This window comes from Falco cherrug, chromosome 1 (assembly GCF_023634085.1).
Source record: "Falco cherrug isolate bFalChe1 chromosome 1, bFalChe1.pri, whole genome shotgun sequence".
Taxonomy (NCBI): Eukaryota; Metazoa; Chordata; class Aves; order Falconiformes; family Falconidae; genus Falco; species Falco cherrug.
The window spans coordinates 95,741,413-95,757,692 of record NC_073697.1 but is presented as its reverse complement, the minus strand read 5'-3'; the positions used below and the strand labels follow the sequence as shown (position 1 = coordinate 95,757,692).

The 16,280-nt window shown below is 59.9% G+C and overlaps 1 protein-coding gene across 1 annotated transcript; it reads right to left on the bottom strand.

The window, feature by feature from the left end:
* Window positions 1-1,579: 1,579 nt before the first annotated feature.
* Window positions 1,580-12,807, bottom strand: LOC129735361 (myosin regulatory light chain 2A, cardiac muscle isoform-like). The gene is made up of 6 exons (XM_055702119.1): window positions 12,277-12,807; window positions 4,188-4,338; window positions 3,202-3,306; window positions 1,917-1,992; window positions 1,786-1,834; window positions 1,580-1,675 (listed from the first exon to the last, which is right to left on the bottom strand). Exons 2-6 carry the CDS (start codon window positions 4,249-4,251, stop codon window positions 1,580-1,582), a joined length of 390 nt encoding a protein of 129 aa, XP_055558094.1. The 5' UTR covers window positions 4,252-4,338; window positions 12,277-12,807.
* Window positions 12,808-16,280: the final 3,473 nt, after the last annotated feature.

Genomic DNA, 16,280 nt, shown 5'->3' with positions numbered 1-16,280 from the left:
TGCGGGCTTCAAAAGCTTGCCGGCTGATATTTCGGCACGGCTTGGCCCACTGCTGACAGCAGCCATGGCCGGGGGTGGGAACAGCTGCTCTCCGGCGGGGGGGCCGTTGCCGTTGCTCAACGCCACGCGCTTCCCGCAGCTGGGCATCGCGGGAGTGGTGCACCGGGGACATGGTGACCACAGTCCCTGCCCTGCACCATGCCTGCCCGAGGGGCTTGGTGAGGCCACGGGGGGATGCAGAGCGGGCTCGCGGGGCTTTGCCTGCTAAGCTGGGAGAAGCCGGCAGCTCTCTGCTGCCTGAAGGAAAGCTGAGCTCAGCGCTGGTCCTGGGCTGGTGGGACCAGGTGGCTGCTAGCCACCAGCCCTGCGTGAAACAGCCTGTTTGGGTCTGGGAGCTGGGCCACGCTGGGAACCGAGGAGGCAAGGGGAGGAGAGGGCACGCGAGGGTGATGTGCAGGGGCCGGGAGGCTGGGGCAGGGGGGTCTGGGAGGGCGCGGGGGCTCCCGCCGGGCACAGCCGCACTGCGCAGACACACTAGAAACTGGAGCTTTGGCCCTATTTCTGCTGAGGGTGAAGAGAAGCGAACCAGAGAGGAGGGATCTGCAGTATGAGACAGTCAGGGCCACCGAGACAGTGACAGCTTCATCCCTGGAGAGGTGGGGGTTATTATCCCACGGAGCTGTTGATCATGCAGGAATGGGATGAAAATCCCTGGGAGCTTCCCCCAGCCCCGCCGGGAGCCTCAGGCTTCAGTGCCTTCCCAGCATCGCTCTGCCCTCGGTTGTGATTTTTCTTACCTAGTGCCACATTCTGCTTTCTGCCATGAAAATCATTTCCAAGTAAATGCATCCTCAGAGCCTGTCCGTCTGGCTGTGAATTAGCCTGGAACTGGATGGCTGGCTTGTTAGCTCATCAGAGTCCCCGGGATAACGGCAAAGAGCAACCTCAGGAGCAATGTGCTGGCTGGGGATTTTGCTCATCGCCTTGAACTGGCCGCACCCTGCAACCTGGGCCGCAGATGCCCTTCGCTCACCTTCAGCACCTCCTCTGTTCCCCTTCACCCCAGAGCTGAGTAAGCAACACCAGGTCTACAAAACACAGCCCTGCTGCAGCCTCCAGCGCTGTCTCGTGCTTCTGCCCTCCAGGGATCTCTGGGTTTGCCGAGTCCCTGGGAAGGAGCTGGCCACGCACTCCAGCTTATGAGGAAGGGATTATCACAGCTCTTGTGACTCAGCCCGTGGCTCCCGTGTGCTTCCCTGCACGGAAGGGAGAGAAGCAGGCAGGAATCCTCAGTTTGTCCCCTCTACCGGGCTGCCTGAAGAGTCTCTGTCCCCAGGGACATTCCTGGGGCAGGGGGTTCTGGGAGGGCGCGGGGGCTCCCGCCGGGCACAGCCACACTGCGCAGACACACCACGCCAGCCCAAGCACCGCTCACACCAGCGGCTGGGTTTCCTCTTGCCAAGGGCAGTTTAATGTGGATGCCATTGACGCATTCCCCAAGGGGAGAGGTAAAGGGTCCCCCCGCCCCCCGTGCACCCCAGACAGAGGTGATCCTGCCAGCCCCAGTGCCGAGCGTGGGCTAGTCCTCTTCACCGTGCGTAATGATGTGGACAAGGTTTTTATAGTCCAGGTTGCCAGAAATGTCCGGAGGGAAGGCTGCGAACATCTGATCGACCTGCCGGGAAACAAACGGGTTGAAAAGGCAGCGCAGAAGGGCTTTGTGGCTGGGGGTCTGTCGGGGTGGAGGGCACAGGAGGCTGGCGGAGGGTGGGAAGGAGCTCGTACCTCTTCCTGGGAAAACCTCTCACCCTGCGTCATCAGCATTTCTTTGATGCTGCAAACAAGAGCACGGTGAGCACCAGGGAGGCCTCGGTGAGGACACCCCCCTGCCCCCTGTCGAGGCACCCCTTACTCACTAGGCAGATTTCAGGCCTTTCCCCTCTGGATCGAACACCTTGAATGCATTCAGGATTGTCTCCTCCGGGTCAGCACCTGCGGGTGACATGGCCACAGCCGTTGGAGGTGGCGGTGGAGGAAGCCAGCTGCAGCCTCCTGCTTCTCCCAGCCTTTGGGGAGAAGGTGAGGGCCAGGCTGGGAAGTGGGGGGCCCACAGGAATGCTGACCCTGCAGCTGGGACCTCGACCGTGGGTGGTGGCATGTAGAGGAGCAGACATAGGGTCATGGTGTGCCCACAGAGCAGGCGGTGTCACCACCGCCCTGGCGTCCGGCAGCTATCTAATCTTTTGGGTGTATTTATAGAGCTCCAGGCACAGACTCGTGGGGCCTCGTAGCCTTCTGCAGATCTGCCGGGGGGCTGCGTGCCTTGGCTTGTGTAAGTGATACAGGGTGCAGCTGGATGGGCCCCTTGGGTCAAACCCATGCTGTAGGTAGGGCCCTTGCCAGGGTGGCACTTGGTGGCACCGTTGCTGTCAGCAGGCTCAGAGGCACTGCAAGATCTCCTGGCCCCTTTTTTCTGGAGGGACAGCAGCAGCACAGCCTGTTGGTTTTTTTAAACGGCTGTGGAAACTGAGGCATGGGGACCTGCTCCTCCCCCACAAGCGGCTGGGGAGACATGGGATGAGATCCAGCTCTCTGCATGGGCAGCCCCAGCCCTGCCTTTGGGACTGTTGGTATGGCAGGTTGGCACGAGTTTTGGGGTGCAGGGACCTGCCTGGGGACAGCTGCTCAGGGTACATGGCGCTGAGTTTGTCCTAGCTGTGGTGCCTTGGGATGGGGAGGCGGGGGGTAGTGCCCAAGGCCACGATTTGGAGGACAAAGACTGGAGCTCTTGGGGAGAGGGGTTCTTGCTGGTTATGGTCCCAACAAAGCCTCTGTCTCTGGGGGGGGTCCCTGTGTTGCAACTGGGAGAAGGTGGCACTAAAGGGTGTGGGAGGGGTGGGTGAGGGAGATCATTTCACAGGTATCCCCAGGTTGTCCCTAGGTGTCACCTCTTGGCTGTGGCGTGGGAGGCATCTTTGCTCTGACCCACTCCCCAAGCTCTGCACACCGCAGCATGGCAGTCGGTGCCACCTGCCTTTCCTTGAGCAGCTCCCATCTGAGGCCTCCAAGGAGTCTCTGATGGGTCTCGCCTGGAATGGTGATGGAGATCCTGGGAGCTGGGTGGCCTCCCCACGTGGGACGGGATATTAGTGATGGTGTGGGTGCCCACCAACCCCGCCAGCTTCCCGGGTGCCCCCTCACCTTTCAGTTTCTCTCCAAACATGGTGAGGAACACAGTGAAGTTGATGGGGCCGGGTGCCTCCTTGATCATCTCATCGATCTCCTCGTTTTTCACATTCAGGCGTCCTAGGGGAGAGCAGCGTTGGGCGACTTGTGTGTCCACGTCCTGCTGCAAATTCATGCAGACCTCTGCGCTCCGCTCTACATACTGGGGGCTAGAAGACACAGCACAGGAGCCTTCCCCTGGAGGATTTTGCCCCCAGCCGAGGGAAGCGGCACAGCCCTGGGGAGCCACCTTTGATAAGGAATGGCAGTAGCAGAAGCGATGATGGGAGAATCAACGTGCTGGCTGAGGGTGGGTGGGCTGGACATGTCCAGCTCTGGTTTCTCGGGCTGCAGGATCACAGCAAAGAAGGCTGCAAAGGACTGAGCTGTGCCGCTTCCCTCCTGCACGGCCCCATGGATCAGCCTCCTTCAGCCCTCCTCAGAAGCTGTTTTGGGTCAAACCCACCAGCACTGTGGTTCCCCCTGGCCCCCAGTGCCAGAAACGAACAGGACTGAATGCCTGCGTCCTCTTCCCTGAGCTTGGGGTGTCTTTGGGACTCCCCAGCCCCATCGCTGCTTCGTGCTGACCTCCACGACGGGAGAGCCAAGGTTGCAACTTCAGAGCTTCCTACAAACCCCGTCAATCCCTGTAACGCCCGTACACCCAGGGATGCTGTGGGACGGGCACAGCCAGGCAGGGAGCATTTGGCTGTGTGACCCAGGAGCTGGCTCTCTCTGGTACCTACGGGATAAACCACCTGCTGCTGCAGGAGCTGCTCCGAGTCACCCGGCGTGGGATCTCACTCCCTAACAGAACTGGGTTTGGATCAGGCAGTTTCCAGCAAAACAGGAGATCCAGTTAACTGCCGGGGCTTGGCTAAAGGGGGGCTCACAGCTGGTTTCTCACTTAGTAAGTCTAACGTTGTTGAAGCTCCTGGGGAAGGTCCTAAAAGGGGGCTCACCGAGTGCAGCAAACGTGTCTCTCAGATCTGCCTTGTTGACGAAGCCACCCCGGTTCTGATCCATGATGTTTTAAAGCTGGTGCCGGTGGCCACCCTGTCCCTGGAGTTCACGCCAAGGGGGCTTGTGGGGTTTGCAGGAGCAGTCTGGAAACTAGGACCATGCGTGGCAATCAGTTAGCTGAGGGGAATGTGCTCGAGCTTGTCTAGACAACAATTAACATGATGGGGCATGTTTACAGAGCACAGGGAAGTGGGAGACGGATGGCGCCAAGGATGGCGCCAAGGAAAGGTAACACCTTGCTGTTAATTGCTGGTAGTTAACCACCAACCAGGGATTGCCTAGTATGCAATGCTTAGCTTCAAGAACCAATTAGTTTAAAACGCGCAGCTTCTGAAAGTGTATAAAAACGCGTGCTTCTGTACAATAAATTGACATTTGCTTGCATCAAGCTGCGTCCCGTCTCTTCATTCGCCGCAGGGGTTGGCCCATGTGTCCCAGTGCTGGCTGGTGGCCGGAGGCCATCTCCTCTGCCACAGACGGCTTCTGTGCCCTCAGCCACGTCCCTGCACCTCAGCTGCCATTGCAGGGGGGCTTGGGGGCATCCTTCCCTTTCCTTGCACTCCCTCCCTGCATCCCCCTTCTGCTGGCAGCATCTTCGGGAGCTCTGGGAGGGTTTTATCCATCTCTCCTTCGTGTTCAGAAGGTTTGCATGTTTAACAGCTTGTTCCAAACAGACTTAATTTAGCATCTTTGCCTGATTCAGCTCCATTTTCACTCGGACGGCGGCAATAACCAGGAGGATCTGCCCAGCTCAGGGGTCTGGGGAAGAGCTGCCACCCACAAAACCAGGGGCTGGCTGGGCCGGGGACAAGGCAGGTCACGGGGACGAGGATGGAGAATACCCCCATCCCTGGGCTGTGGCCTGTCCCAGGGATGTGCCCCGTGCTGGGCGCGGGATGTGGCCCCAGGACGATGCAGCTGTGCTGGCCTCCCGAGCCAGAAATAGCAGTGTTATCTGCCATGCGCACGCCCAGCCGCACCGTAGTCGAGATAATTTGGGCAAAGCAGTCAAAAAGGCAAATTAATTAAAGCGCATGTGCTAATTGTAGGGGGCATGTGCCTGAAAATAAGTAGCCGCGGCAGAAGCGTGGCCGGTGGGGGGACCCAGGCACCCGGGGGCACCGAGGGCTGAGGCCAGGCACAGCTCAGTGCACGCGCTGCGGGAGCTGCGGTGGGCACCGAGGGGAGGCGGAGGGGCGCTGTGCCCCCCGAGGCGGCTCAGCCTGCGCTCCTGTGCCCCCCTGCGCCCCCCTGTCCCTTAGTGTCCCGCTCGGGTGCCGCCCCAGCCCCCGCAGTGCCCCCCGTGCGCCCCCGCCCCGGCCCGCTGGGACGCGCTGCAGCGCGGCGGCCGCCGCCAGGTGGCGCCATTGTAGCGGGCGCGGTGCGGGCGCTGCTTGGTCCCCGGCGGGGCAGGGAGAGGGGAAGGGTCGGGGGAGATGTGAGGGCAGGGAGAGGGGAGGGGGCAGGGGAGATGGGAGGGCAGGGAGAGGGAGGGGGAGGGGGAGATGGGGGGCAGGGAGAGGGGAGGGGGAGGGGGGAGAGAGGGGAGGGCAGGGAGAGGGAAGGGGGCAGGGGGAGTGAGGGGAGGGCAGGGAGAGGTGATGGAGCAGGGGGAGATGGGGGAGCACGGAGAGGTGATGGGGCAAGGGGAGAGGTGATGGGGCAAGGGAAGAGGTGATGGGGCAAGGGGAGAGGGAGGGCAGGGAGAGATGGGAGGGCAGGGAGAGATGGGAGGGCAGGGAGAGATGGGAGGGCAGGGAGAGGGAAGGGGGCAGGGGGAGTGAGGGGAGGGCAGGGAGAGGTGATGGAGCAGGGGGAGATGGGGGAGCAGGGAGAGGTGATGGGGCAAGGGGAGAGGGAGGGCAGGGAGAGATGGGAGGGCAGGGAGAGGGGAGGGGGCAGGGGGAGAGGGGAGGGAGGGGGGAGGGGGAGAGAAAAGATGGCAGGGAGAGGAGAGGGGGCAGGGGGAGTGAGGGGAGGGGAGGGGATGGGATAGGGAGAGATGGGGGAAGGAGGAGGGGAGAGGGGCAGGGGGAAATGGGGGGGCATGGAGACGATCAGCAGGAGGAGAGGGGGGCAGGGGGAGAGAGGCAGGGAGAGGGGAGAGGAGAAGTCAGGGAGAGGGGCGGAGAGAAAGGGGCGGGGGGGGAGTGCAGGGAGATGGGCAGAGGTAGAGGGACTAGGGGAGAGGGCACGGGCAGGGGAAGAAGGATGATGGGAGAGGGCAGGGAGAGGGAAAGGGAGGGACAGGAGGAAAAGAAGCAGAAGGGAGAGGGGCGGGGGGGAGAGAGACAGGGAAAAGGAGTAGGAGGGAGAGGGGAGACTGCCATGAAGTCACATCAGCAGGATGTATCCAGTAAGTATCCTGGGGGAGCCCACAAGCCCCAAGGAAAGCAGGACAAGCGAAAGAAATCTGCCTGGAGGAAGCGCACCCCAGGTCCAGCCCAGCACGATGCTAATATAGACAGTCCCAGACCTTTCTGTCTCCCCAGTTTTGCCTTGATGGGAGAGGTTTGGGCACTCTGGGGCATCCCCTTCCAACAGCAATTGCAGCACTGGGCAAGAAACTGGGTGCTCTCGTTCTGGCTCAGTGACGTTATTAATGCCCGATTAGGTAGGTGATGGAACGAGACAGTAAAGTGCACAGTCAAAGGCCGGCGGATGACCTGAGGTGGATCAGCAGGGTTTCCCTGCCCCAGCATCAGCCTGGCAGCTGTGCTGCTGGAGCAGAAAGCTTTGGACACAGCAGCGAGCGGGTCTGTGGGACGAGGCAGAGCAGGGCTCCTTCAGCACAAACCTCCCTGGTGAAGAGTCAGCCTGGCAAAGCCACTTGCAGCCTTTTTATTTGATTTAGGACATGTCTCCTGGTAATTAGCCTGTCTCGGCCCTGCCGTTTTTCTGAAGCAGAATTTCAGAGCAGCTCACACTGAGAATAGCCCCTTGCCCAGCCCATCGCCAGCACCACAGCCCTTCTCTAGAGAAGGAACAGATTGTTCTCAGCAGTCTGGCCCATTTGCCATTTCTACAAGCTGGCTGGATTTGCTCTTTATTGCCACTCACTCAGCAACTGATCTTTTGCAAGATCGCAGCTATCAGTTGCCTCCCCTCCTGCCAGCCGTTGCTTCATGGCCCTGGCTGCAGGTCCAAGGCCTTACAAGGGACATCAGCTGAGTTTTGTAACCGGCAGTTTATTGCCCAAGAGTTGATTTAAATTAAAGCTTTAGAAAAGAAAATCCCAAGGGTTCGGGCTGCCAACTTCTCTTAGGGTAAATGCGAAGCAACTCCCAAAGAAATGCAGAGGTGGCACTAATCAAAGTCGGGTTATAATGAGTCCTCCTGAGCGTTTTGCTCGGTGTGTCAGCACACATTCCTGGGACTAGTTCAAAGGGAAGCTGCACAGCTCAGAGAAGGGCTGGAAGAGAGAGCCTGTTTCTAACCCTGCTGCTGATGGAGATTTGCCATGGGTTGGGCGTGCAGGAGCGGTCACCCCCACCGGCCAGCAGCACCCCGGCGCACCAGCCACAAGTGGTCCTTGCCTTCCCCAGTGGTACCTCCCCAGGCAGGCAGAGGCAGGCTGCCCTGGCCAGGCAGGGCAGAGGGATGCAGGGATGCAGCCATCCCCTGCCTGCTCACTCTTCAGGAGGAGGAGAGGAGCAGGAGGCAGCAGAGCTGAGCCAGTTGCTTGGCAACACCCCTGCAAATCTCCATCCTGTCAGAAAACATTTTTTTCCAGCAATTCGGATGGGTTTCACAGGTGCAGGATCAGGCCTGGCTGATCAGGTGGTTTTAAGAAACCACACATCGTACCTGGAGGGGCCGCGCATCCACTTTGGCCAGGTCCCAGCCATGCAGCCAGACACGGGCTGTGAAATGCGGCTCCCAATGGGCACTGCACAGCGGGGAGGGCTGCAAGGGGGGTGACAAGGCTTCCTGGGGCTCCTACACCCCCATTTCAGCCTCCGCTCAGGGACCACGATGCTCTGCATCATCCCTGTCCCAGCAAAAGACAAGGGATGGAGCAGTCTCTCGCTCTCCCGTCTGCAGGTAACCCATGAATGGGATGTCAGCCACCTCCGGGGGGAAATGAGCAGCGCTGTGAGCTCAGGTGAGCTGCTCCCCGGTCCTGCGGCCTGGGGCAGGCCCTCTGTTAGCTGCCCCTTGGTGTCTCTGCGCTGGCAGAGAAGCTGAACGAGGCTGATCCTAGTTCCATCTCTGCATCCCTCCATCACTGCAGGAACTAGGCTGTGGCAGCACCATCCCCTGCTCACCCTCACCTTTCCTCTGACATCCCGTGCTTTAGCTCTCCTTCAGTCTGCGCCTGGCTTCCTTGAGCCCCCAAATCCAACAGTCACACCTGACCTGAAAACCAGTCTATCTCCCCTGTGACCGTCCAGCATCTGCGGTCTTCTCTCTGCATGCAGAGAGGAAGAAGGAAGGTAGGCCAGGCTGTTCCCAGCATTTCATGGAGAACAGGGACAGGAGGGAGCATCCTCCGAGCAAAGCAGGATGCTGGGGGCCACGCTGGGCTCAGTGGTGGAAATACAGCGGAAGAGGGCAGGAGCTGAGGGAGTGTGAAACAGCCCCAGATCACTGCCAAGCAGGCTGGATCCTGGCACTTAGGGCATTTTGCTCTGCTCCTGCTTGCATTTCCCATGGGAGATGCTCCCAGCCTTGTCACCTGGGAGCAGCAGGAGCCAGCGAGGCAGCAGCAGGTCCTGCGGGAGCTCAGCATCACCATCAGCATCCTGGAGAGGCAGGACGAGCCATCCAAAAGTGCCATTAACCCCTCTGCACTTCGGCATGAGCCGATTTGTGTGGGAGCTGATCCTTCTGTTCAGAGCTAACCAAGAGGGGAATTTCCTCAAAGAAAACAAAATGGTCTCAGCTGGAATTTTCCCCTCACCTACGCTGGCACAACCCCTTCTCCTCCAGTGTGGGAGGGGAACTTGGCCCGCTGATATTATATGCCAAGATTAGATCGGGATAATGATGTACTGTTGGGCTTTCTATAGATTCTCAGGTCACTTTGCAAACATGAATTAATCTTGACAATGCAGCTGCAAGGAAATGGAGGTTTTACTGTTCCTGATTTAAAGGGAGGGAAACTGAGACCCAGGGAGTAAATGCTTTTCGCAAGGTTGCAGAGAAAACAAGCTATGGAAGCTGGGAGTGAAACCAGGGTCTCGAAAGCCTTTCCGCTTCTCGCAGCGCTGCAGAGCGCTCCTTCCCACACAACCCCATTCTGGAGCATCGCTTTACACCAGCCCCAAACGTAAGTCTCTTTTATATTTAGCTCCCAGGTTCTGTAAAGGGACATTATATAACAGACCTCAAGTGTGGCATTTCATAATTTACCAGCTCAACCTGTGCTGCTTCTTGAAACCCGCCTGTGCAGCGTATTCCCCGGCGCAGCGCAGAGCCTTCTCCCACCTCCTTCTGAGCTGGCAAAATATCCCACTGGGCACTTACCTGCAGTTTTAAAATGCTGCGCTGTGCCATCCCCTGGCCCCAGGCCGCCGTGCCGTCTCTCAAGCAATCAGCTCCATTTTCATTGTCCAATTTCTTGCTCCTGCAGGAGGAGGAAAGGACGTAGCTGGACACACTGCTCTCAGAGGGCAGGCGTAGCCCTCGCCAGCGGGAAATCCTCTGCTGGGTTGCAAAATGGCCCAACGGGCTCTGAAGTCCCCAGGAGGAGGTGGGAAGGGACAGCACCCAGGCACCTTTGCCCAGCTGGGCTCTGCAGGGAGTCCCACCCATTTCTCTGGCAAAAACTGGTGTCCCCAAAGCTGGGGCTGAGTGAGACGATGCAACCAGCAGTCAGCACCGTGCAGGGATGGCCCTGCTGCCAGACAGTCCCTGTATCCCTGCTGCTCTCACCCCGGGCACGCCAGGAGGACTGTGGACACCCATGCTTCAGGAATGGGGGCTTTACGTCCTGGGATGCACCCCCCAGGGAGAAGCAACCCAGCCCTGAAGCTCCAGAGGCCACACGGTGTCTGATGCTCAGTGCTCCCGACAGACCGTCTGGCCCTCTCCAGATCTGCCGCTCCAGTCCAGCGCAAGAGCCGACGCTTTGGGAAGGCCCCGCATTGCCACACACACTCGTCCCCACGTGTGTTGTCTTTCTCTGACCGATGGCAAGTTAAGCACGGACGCACCGCAGCGGGAAGAGCGTGTTGCTTAATGGTGAGGGCTCAGCCTGCTCTCCTCTGCCTGCAGTAAACTGGTACTGCTGGGCTTCCAAGAGAGATTTTCCAGCAGCTCCTCTGCTCCGGCAGCGAGCATCCTCCCCGGACACAGGTGGTCCTGCCAGGGGACACAAGTCTGCCCCGGCACAGAGTAGAGAAGGCAAATAGGAAACCACAACAGCATTGCTCCCTTTTGGCACTGTGGCACAAGCCCGGTGTGCCGGCAGCCCACAGACCCCTGCTCCATCCCTGTGTTGAAGCTCCTCGGTGCTCTGAATGTCTGTTGACTGGTGCAGAGTTTGGAAATCTGTGTAAAGTGTAAAGGCAAGGAGGGAAACCCCAGGGTACCAGCTTTTAGGATGCAGCCCTGACGGGTGCCAGCATCCAGCTGGGGAGGCGCATCGTGAGTTAAGCACCGTTGCAGGGCTGACACCTCCAAGGTGAGTTGATGCTGGCAGGGCAAACTCGATTGACGGTGTTTCTGGCTTAAATCCTTGCCTGCAGGCTGAGGCAAGAAACCACGTTAAGGAATATTAGCTTCTTCCTCCAAAAAACAAGCACTTAACTCCCGGATGATTGTAGCATTCAACATCTGCAATAAACAACAGAAAGGACTTGGGGTGTGACTCAGAGAGGGATGAGGAAATCGCCACAAAATTCAAATCCTGAGCTGAAAATACTACTTTACTAAAAATACACGTCCAGCCTGTTTCAGTGCCTGAGACTGTCTCCACCCTGGGAGGCGAGTTTCAGTCACACCACTGAATATCATCAGCAAACAAGTCGTTTCAATCAAAGTGCTGCCGAGTAGCACATTATCTACATGTTTCATATATGCCTACCAATTCATCAGGGTTGCTCAAACTCTGCCTTTCCCAGCCAGCCCCAGGCCAGCAGAGCTGCTTAGACACATGCATTAATAAGGAAGGAGAAAAAAAAAAAAAAAGGAGGAAAGAAAAATAAGGAAAAACTCCTTGGAAAATATGAATGGATTGTTTCCTCTTTTTTAATTCGTTTCCCCCCCCCCCCCATTTTTTTTATTTATTTTTTTTTAAGTAGAGGGCATTAGGCCAAGCTGGCACAAGGTCACCTTTCCCACCATCATCCCGGCGAGGCGACGAAGCCTGCCCAGAAGTCAATCCCCACCGCTCCCTCTCCCGCTCTGCACCCAGCCACAGCCACCTGGTCCAGCAGAACGGCAGGGACGGAGCCTGCCCACCGACCCCCACCCCCCCCACCGGGATGGAGGGCTGCCCACCGCCCGGCCCCGCCGGCAAAGTTCCCCCTGCCACAGACCCACGGAAAAGTAGCCGCCAGCGTTTTGCCTTTCCATAACGGTCTGCGCGCACCCGCAGGTCCCCAGCGTGCCGTAGCGGGGAACGCTGCCCAGCCCCGGCGCCGAGCGCCCTAATCCTGCCCAGCCACAATGCCCGAGCTGAGCAGTCGTGGCCAGCCGGCCGGCCGCGCTACCTGCGGTACTTTTCGGGTCGCCTAGCACAGATGCGGCACGGGATCCGCTTCAAAGCCAAAATGTATGAAAGGCTGGAACTGTTGCTGCAGCACCGGAGCCCCAGAAATCGCACTCCCATTTGTTTACTCCCCTACGAAGCGTGCTACGTCTTAAACTCCGTAATATCCTACAGGGATGAACCCATTTCATGTCCGTGTCAACCAGCCTTTCGGCTTCTGTAGTAGAGCCAGGCTGGGTTTCATCCCATGACGCTGGGCGAGCTATTGTGTTAATTAGCCGCCTCCCCGCGACCGCGGTGCCTATTTAAGGTCACGGGCTGCCAGCACCCCCCGACCAGCCTCCCCCCGCCCGCGTTAACAAAGGACTTACCGTTACCGCCGAGGGCACCACGGCGGGGCACGGCGGCCGGGACCTGCCCAGCGCCACAAAGGCGCCCCCCGCCCCCGCGCCGCAGCCCGCCCCGGTCCCGCACGCCGCCGGCCGGCCCCGGCCCGCGGTAACAATGGCAGCGCGGCGGGGCTCCGGCCGGCGCCGCTCCGCCCGCCCCGGGCTACCGCGCCCCCGCCGGCCCCGGGCAGCGGGGAGCGGGCCGGCCCCGCCGCGGCGGGGGGGCGACAGGCGGCGGGGACACTTGGCGGCCCGCGGGCACCTGCGGCTGCGCTCCGCGGGCGGGCACCGCCACAAACTTGGCGGAGCGGCGCGGGGGGCCGCGCTCCCCGCAACTTCATCCCGCGCAACTTCCCTCCCTCCCGCCGGGGCGGAGCGGCGGCCGCCCCCCCGGCCCCGCTGTCACCTCGGGGGCGGCGGGGCGGGGGCCGGGCGGCTCCATCGCCGCTAGCGCTGCTCCATGCTCCCGGGCGGCGCCGAACAAAGAGCGGCGGCGGCGGGGATCAATTTCTGATACCTATCGATGGGGAAGGGCGGGCGGAGGGAGGGCGGGAGCGGGCGGGGGGGGGCGGCCGCCCGGATCCCCCCCCCCGCCGCCAGCCCCGCGGCCGCCGCCGCCGCCACCAACCTGGAGCCGGCGGACATCAAACCGCGTCCGGTACCGAAACATCGATCCCACGTCGGCGGCCATCTTGGGGGAGCCCGGCGGCGCGGAGGGGCGCGGAGCGGCGCGGAGGGGAGCGCAGCACAGCGCAGCGCAGCGCAGCGCCCGCCGCCGCGCCCCGCGGGGAGGGACGGGCCGCCCCCCTCCCCGGCACCGGAACACTCCCCCCCCCGGCTCCGGGATCCCGCCGGACCTCGCCGGGGAAGGGGCGCAGCACCTCGGCGCAACGATCCCCCCCCCCCCCCCCCCCCCCCAATAAATCAGTATTTTCTTAAAGCAGCGCTTTAAGAACCCGGCTCAGCGGTTGGGCTTGAGGGTCTCCAAGGTCTTTCCCAGCCGCAATTGGCTCCGTGACACCCAGTGCCGCAGGAAGGTGGGAAACGGCCACCCAGCAGCCACCCGTCAAACTTTTTCAGCGGGGGCTGGGTTTTTCTCTTGCCCTCCCTTAACCTGACACATCCAGCACCTTTGACCCTGGTGGGAGTTGCTCCAGCAAACGCGCTCCAGGAAAAATCCCAACGTCCAGGCCACGTTCGGGCTCTGTTTTTAAATTAACGTGCCTGGGCACGGAAGAATTTGACCAACTTCATCGGAGAGCAGCCAGCAGCGCCTGGGCACTACCAAAACCTGGCCAAGAAATACCCCCGTGGCTTTCCTACCCCAAAACAACCCGAATAACTTCCCACCTCTGCCCCACAGCCTGTCAAACCAACTATGCAATGTTAATTGAGCTTTGAGTGTCAATTCCCTTTGCCCAGGGGCAAGCAGCCACCCCACCCCACCCACCTCCCGCCGTGCTTGCACCAGAGGGACCCCAGCATCACCGGCCGTGACTCGCTTTTCAGCGGAGAAGGGCTGAGCTGTCCCTTCGGGTACATTTTGCAGCAGGTATTTGCAGACCAAGCAAGTGCAGCGTTTTAATATTCCTGCTAAGGAGCAGGTAACACCCCAAGCTGTTGTGCAGACACGTGCACGCCTCTGCGCATGGAAGAGCCCAGGGCTCCTGCCAGGTGGTGACACAAACCCACAGCCCTTCTCTGGTCCCCAAGGCCCAGCGTGGGGCAAGCTGCCCACCCCCCACCCCCCCCATGGAGGGGGATGCAGCCTTGCAGCGTTGGCCCAGGCTCACCAGCCCCGGGCACTGCTTTGCCTCTGAAGCTGCGGGGAGGCTGAGGGCAGCACGCAGTAGCCCCCTGGCTCACCAGCGTGCTGCTCCTCCCATCTTACCCGTCACCGCTTGCCACGGTGGAGATCCCAGTGGAGGAGTTGGAGGGGCTGGAGGAAGATGGTCAGCCATCCCGGCAGCCTCCACTACCCGTGCACATGGATGCCAGCAAAGCCAGGACAAGCACTCCTGCAGCTGTCACTCGGGGTCTTCCACCATCCCAGCCCCAAAGCTCTTGGCTCCTCTCACTGCCGTGGCTCTTGTGGCACTGGAGCCTCTCCCTGCACATGGCTGGGGAGAGAACAGCATCCCCCCCATCCCGGGGCTTGGCCCCACCTGGCAGCTCAGGTATCATCCTGCTGACGTTACTTGCATTTTGCAGAACCCTTGGAATTCCAATAAAAAGTATAGCTGGAGTTCAGAAGATCCTGAAGAAGAGGAGTAGCCTTCAAACCGCACCCGGCTCTGCGGGTGCTTCTGACAGGTCTGCTCCTTCCCTTCTCGCCATCTGAAGCTCACCGGCACCAGGAAAACTGTCCAAAAGGGTAAGGCAGACACCCAAAGTGACCTTGGTACCACGCTGTAGCACAAGCGGCTAGGAAATGATCTCTTCTTTCTCATCTCTTCCAGTCAGAGAAACTCAGAGCTGCTCACAATCCCACAATTGCAAACGCCTCAGGCAGAAGAACGAGTGAACAGAAAATCAAAGTTCAAAGAAAGGATTTGCAAGAGCCAAGACGGCTTGTGTTAGAGAGAGCCTGGACGCTCCCAAGACCCCCGCTCCAGCTCCTTCCCCACCTCCAGAGCTGGCTGGAGAAGTGGGCTCCCGCGGCAGGTCCTGCTCACAGTGCAGCAACAAAAGCACCCGGCCCGCCTGGAACTGGTGAAGCCCAATGCAGTTGCAAACACTCAGCTGAAACCTCAGCACCACTGGCATCAACAGCAAACTCCATGGATGCACCAAGACCCCAACCATCACCAGCCTCTGCACTGTCCCTGCTGGAGTGCACCCAAGTCAAGCACCCAGCTTTGCTCTGGAAATAAATAGATCCTCTCTCAGCCCCCACAACCACAAAAACCAGAAAACCTGAGCCCCCTGGAAGGCACTGAGATTTGTAATGAGGTTGGGTCTGCTGGTGGTGCCAGGCAAGTGTCTCACCTTTGGCTTAATGAGGCTGCAATTAGCCAGCAGTGAGAGCACCAGCTGTGCAAGGCGGGGATCCCTCCAGGGGAATTCATTTCCATCCCTCCATCCCTCTCTCAGGGCCCTGCACAGGGCGGGGTGGGGGGGTGAGGCTTGGGCTTGGGCTTGGGGTTGGGGTTGGGGGGTGGTGCTGGTGGTGCTGCTGGTGGTGGTGGTGGTGGTGGTGGGTGGTTACAGGTGGGTCAATAAACCCAGGTGGGATGGATGCTCTTAGCTGAGGTGAGAGTTGGTTTCTGCTGTTTGATGCCAAGGTGTCAAGGTGTCCTCCCCTTGGGGATGGCTCAATCTGTTCATGACCAAGATGTTCCAGGTATCTGCTGTTGGGCACCATCAGAGACAGGTCGCACCAAGGGGACCTTCTCCCCGCACCCACAAAGCTGATCTTATGCCCATACATCACTGCCCCACTCTGCTGCTGAGGGAACAGGGGAGCCGGCTCGTAAATCAGAAATAGAACTAACGGCATCTTTGGTGAGCAAATTAAATTGTGGGCTTTGGAGGAATGTTTCTGTTTGGCCAAATCACTATTAAATCGATGGGAGCCGTAAGGAAGAGGAGAGGGGCTGTGCCCTGTGCCACACAGAGGGATGGAGAGGTGCAGGGCAGCACCCTCCATCCCTGCTCCCCCTGTGTCCCCGTGTCCCCTTGGGCAGCGTCCCTCTGGACCCCGGGGAACCCCGGGGGAGCAGGGGGAGCCCGGCCCCACCGCCCACCGACCCTAAGGGCTCGCCCGCCTGGGGGAGGGCTGCGAGGTGCGGGTTAATAAATCAGTTTGTCTCCAGAAGGGTTTGCTTTGTGCGCCTGACAATAGCCCGTTGTAAATGGCAGCCTCTTGCCTCCTCTTCTGAAAGGCTTTTCATTAAAATATGGAAGGGGCTTTTCTGTGTACTTTAAACAAAAAAAAAGAAAAGGATTTCAGCATACTCCCATTTCAGGCATTTATTCTCTCCTTC

Bases quoted from the DNA above. Each gene is read 5' to 3' on its own strand.
- LOC129735361 (XM_055702119.1), bottom strand. From the start codon at position 4,251: ATGGATCAGAACCGGGGTGGCTTCGTCAACAAGGCAGATCTGAGAGAC. The intron at 1,993-3,201 runs GTGAGGGGGCAC...TGTCACCCGCAG, and splicing joins GTTTGGAGAGAAACTGAAAG to GTGCTGACCCGGAGGAGACA. The intron at 1,835-1,916 runs GTGAGTAAGGGG...TCTTGTTTGCAG, and splicing joins AAAGGCCTGAAATCTGCCTA to CATCAAAGAAATGCTGATGA.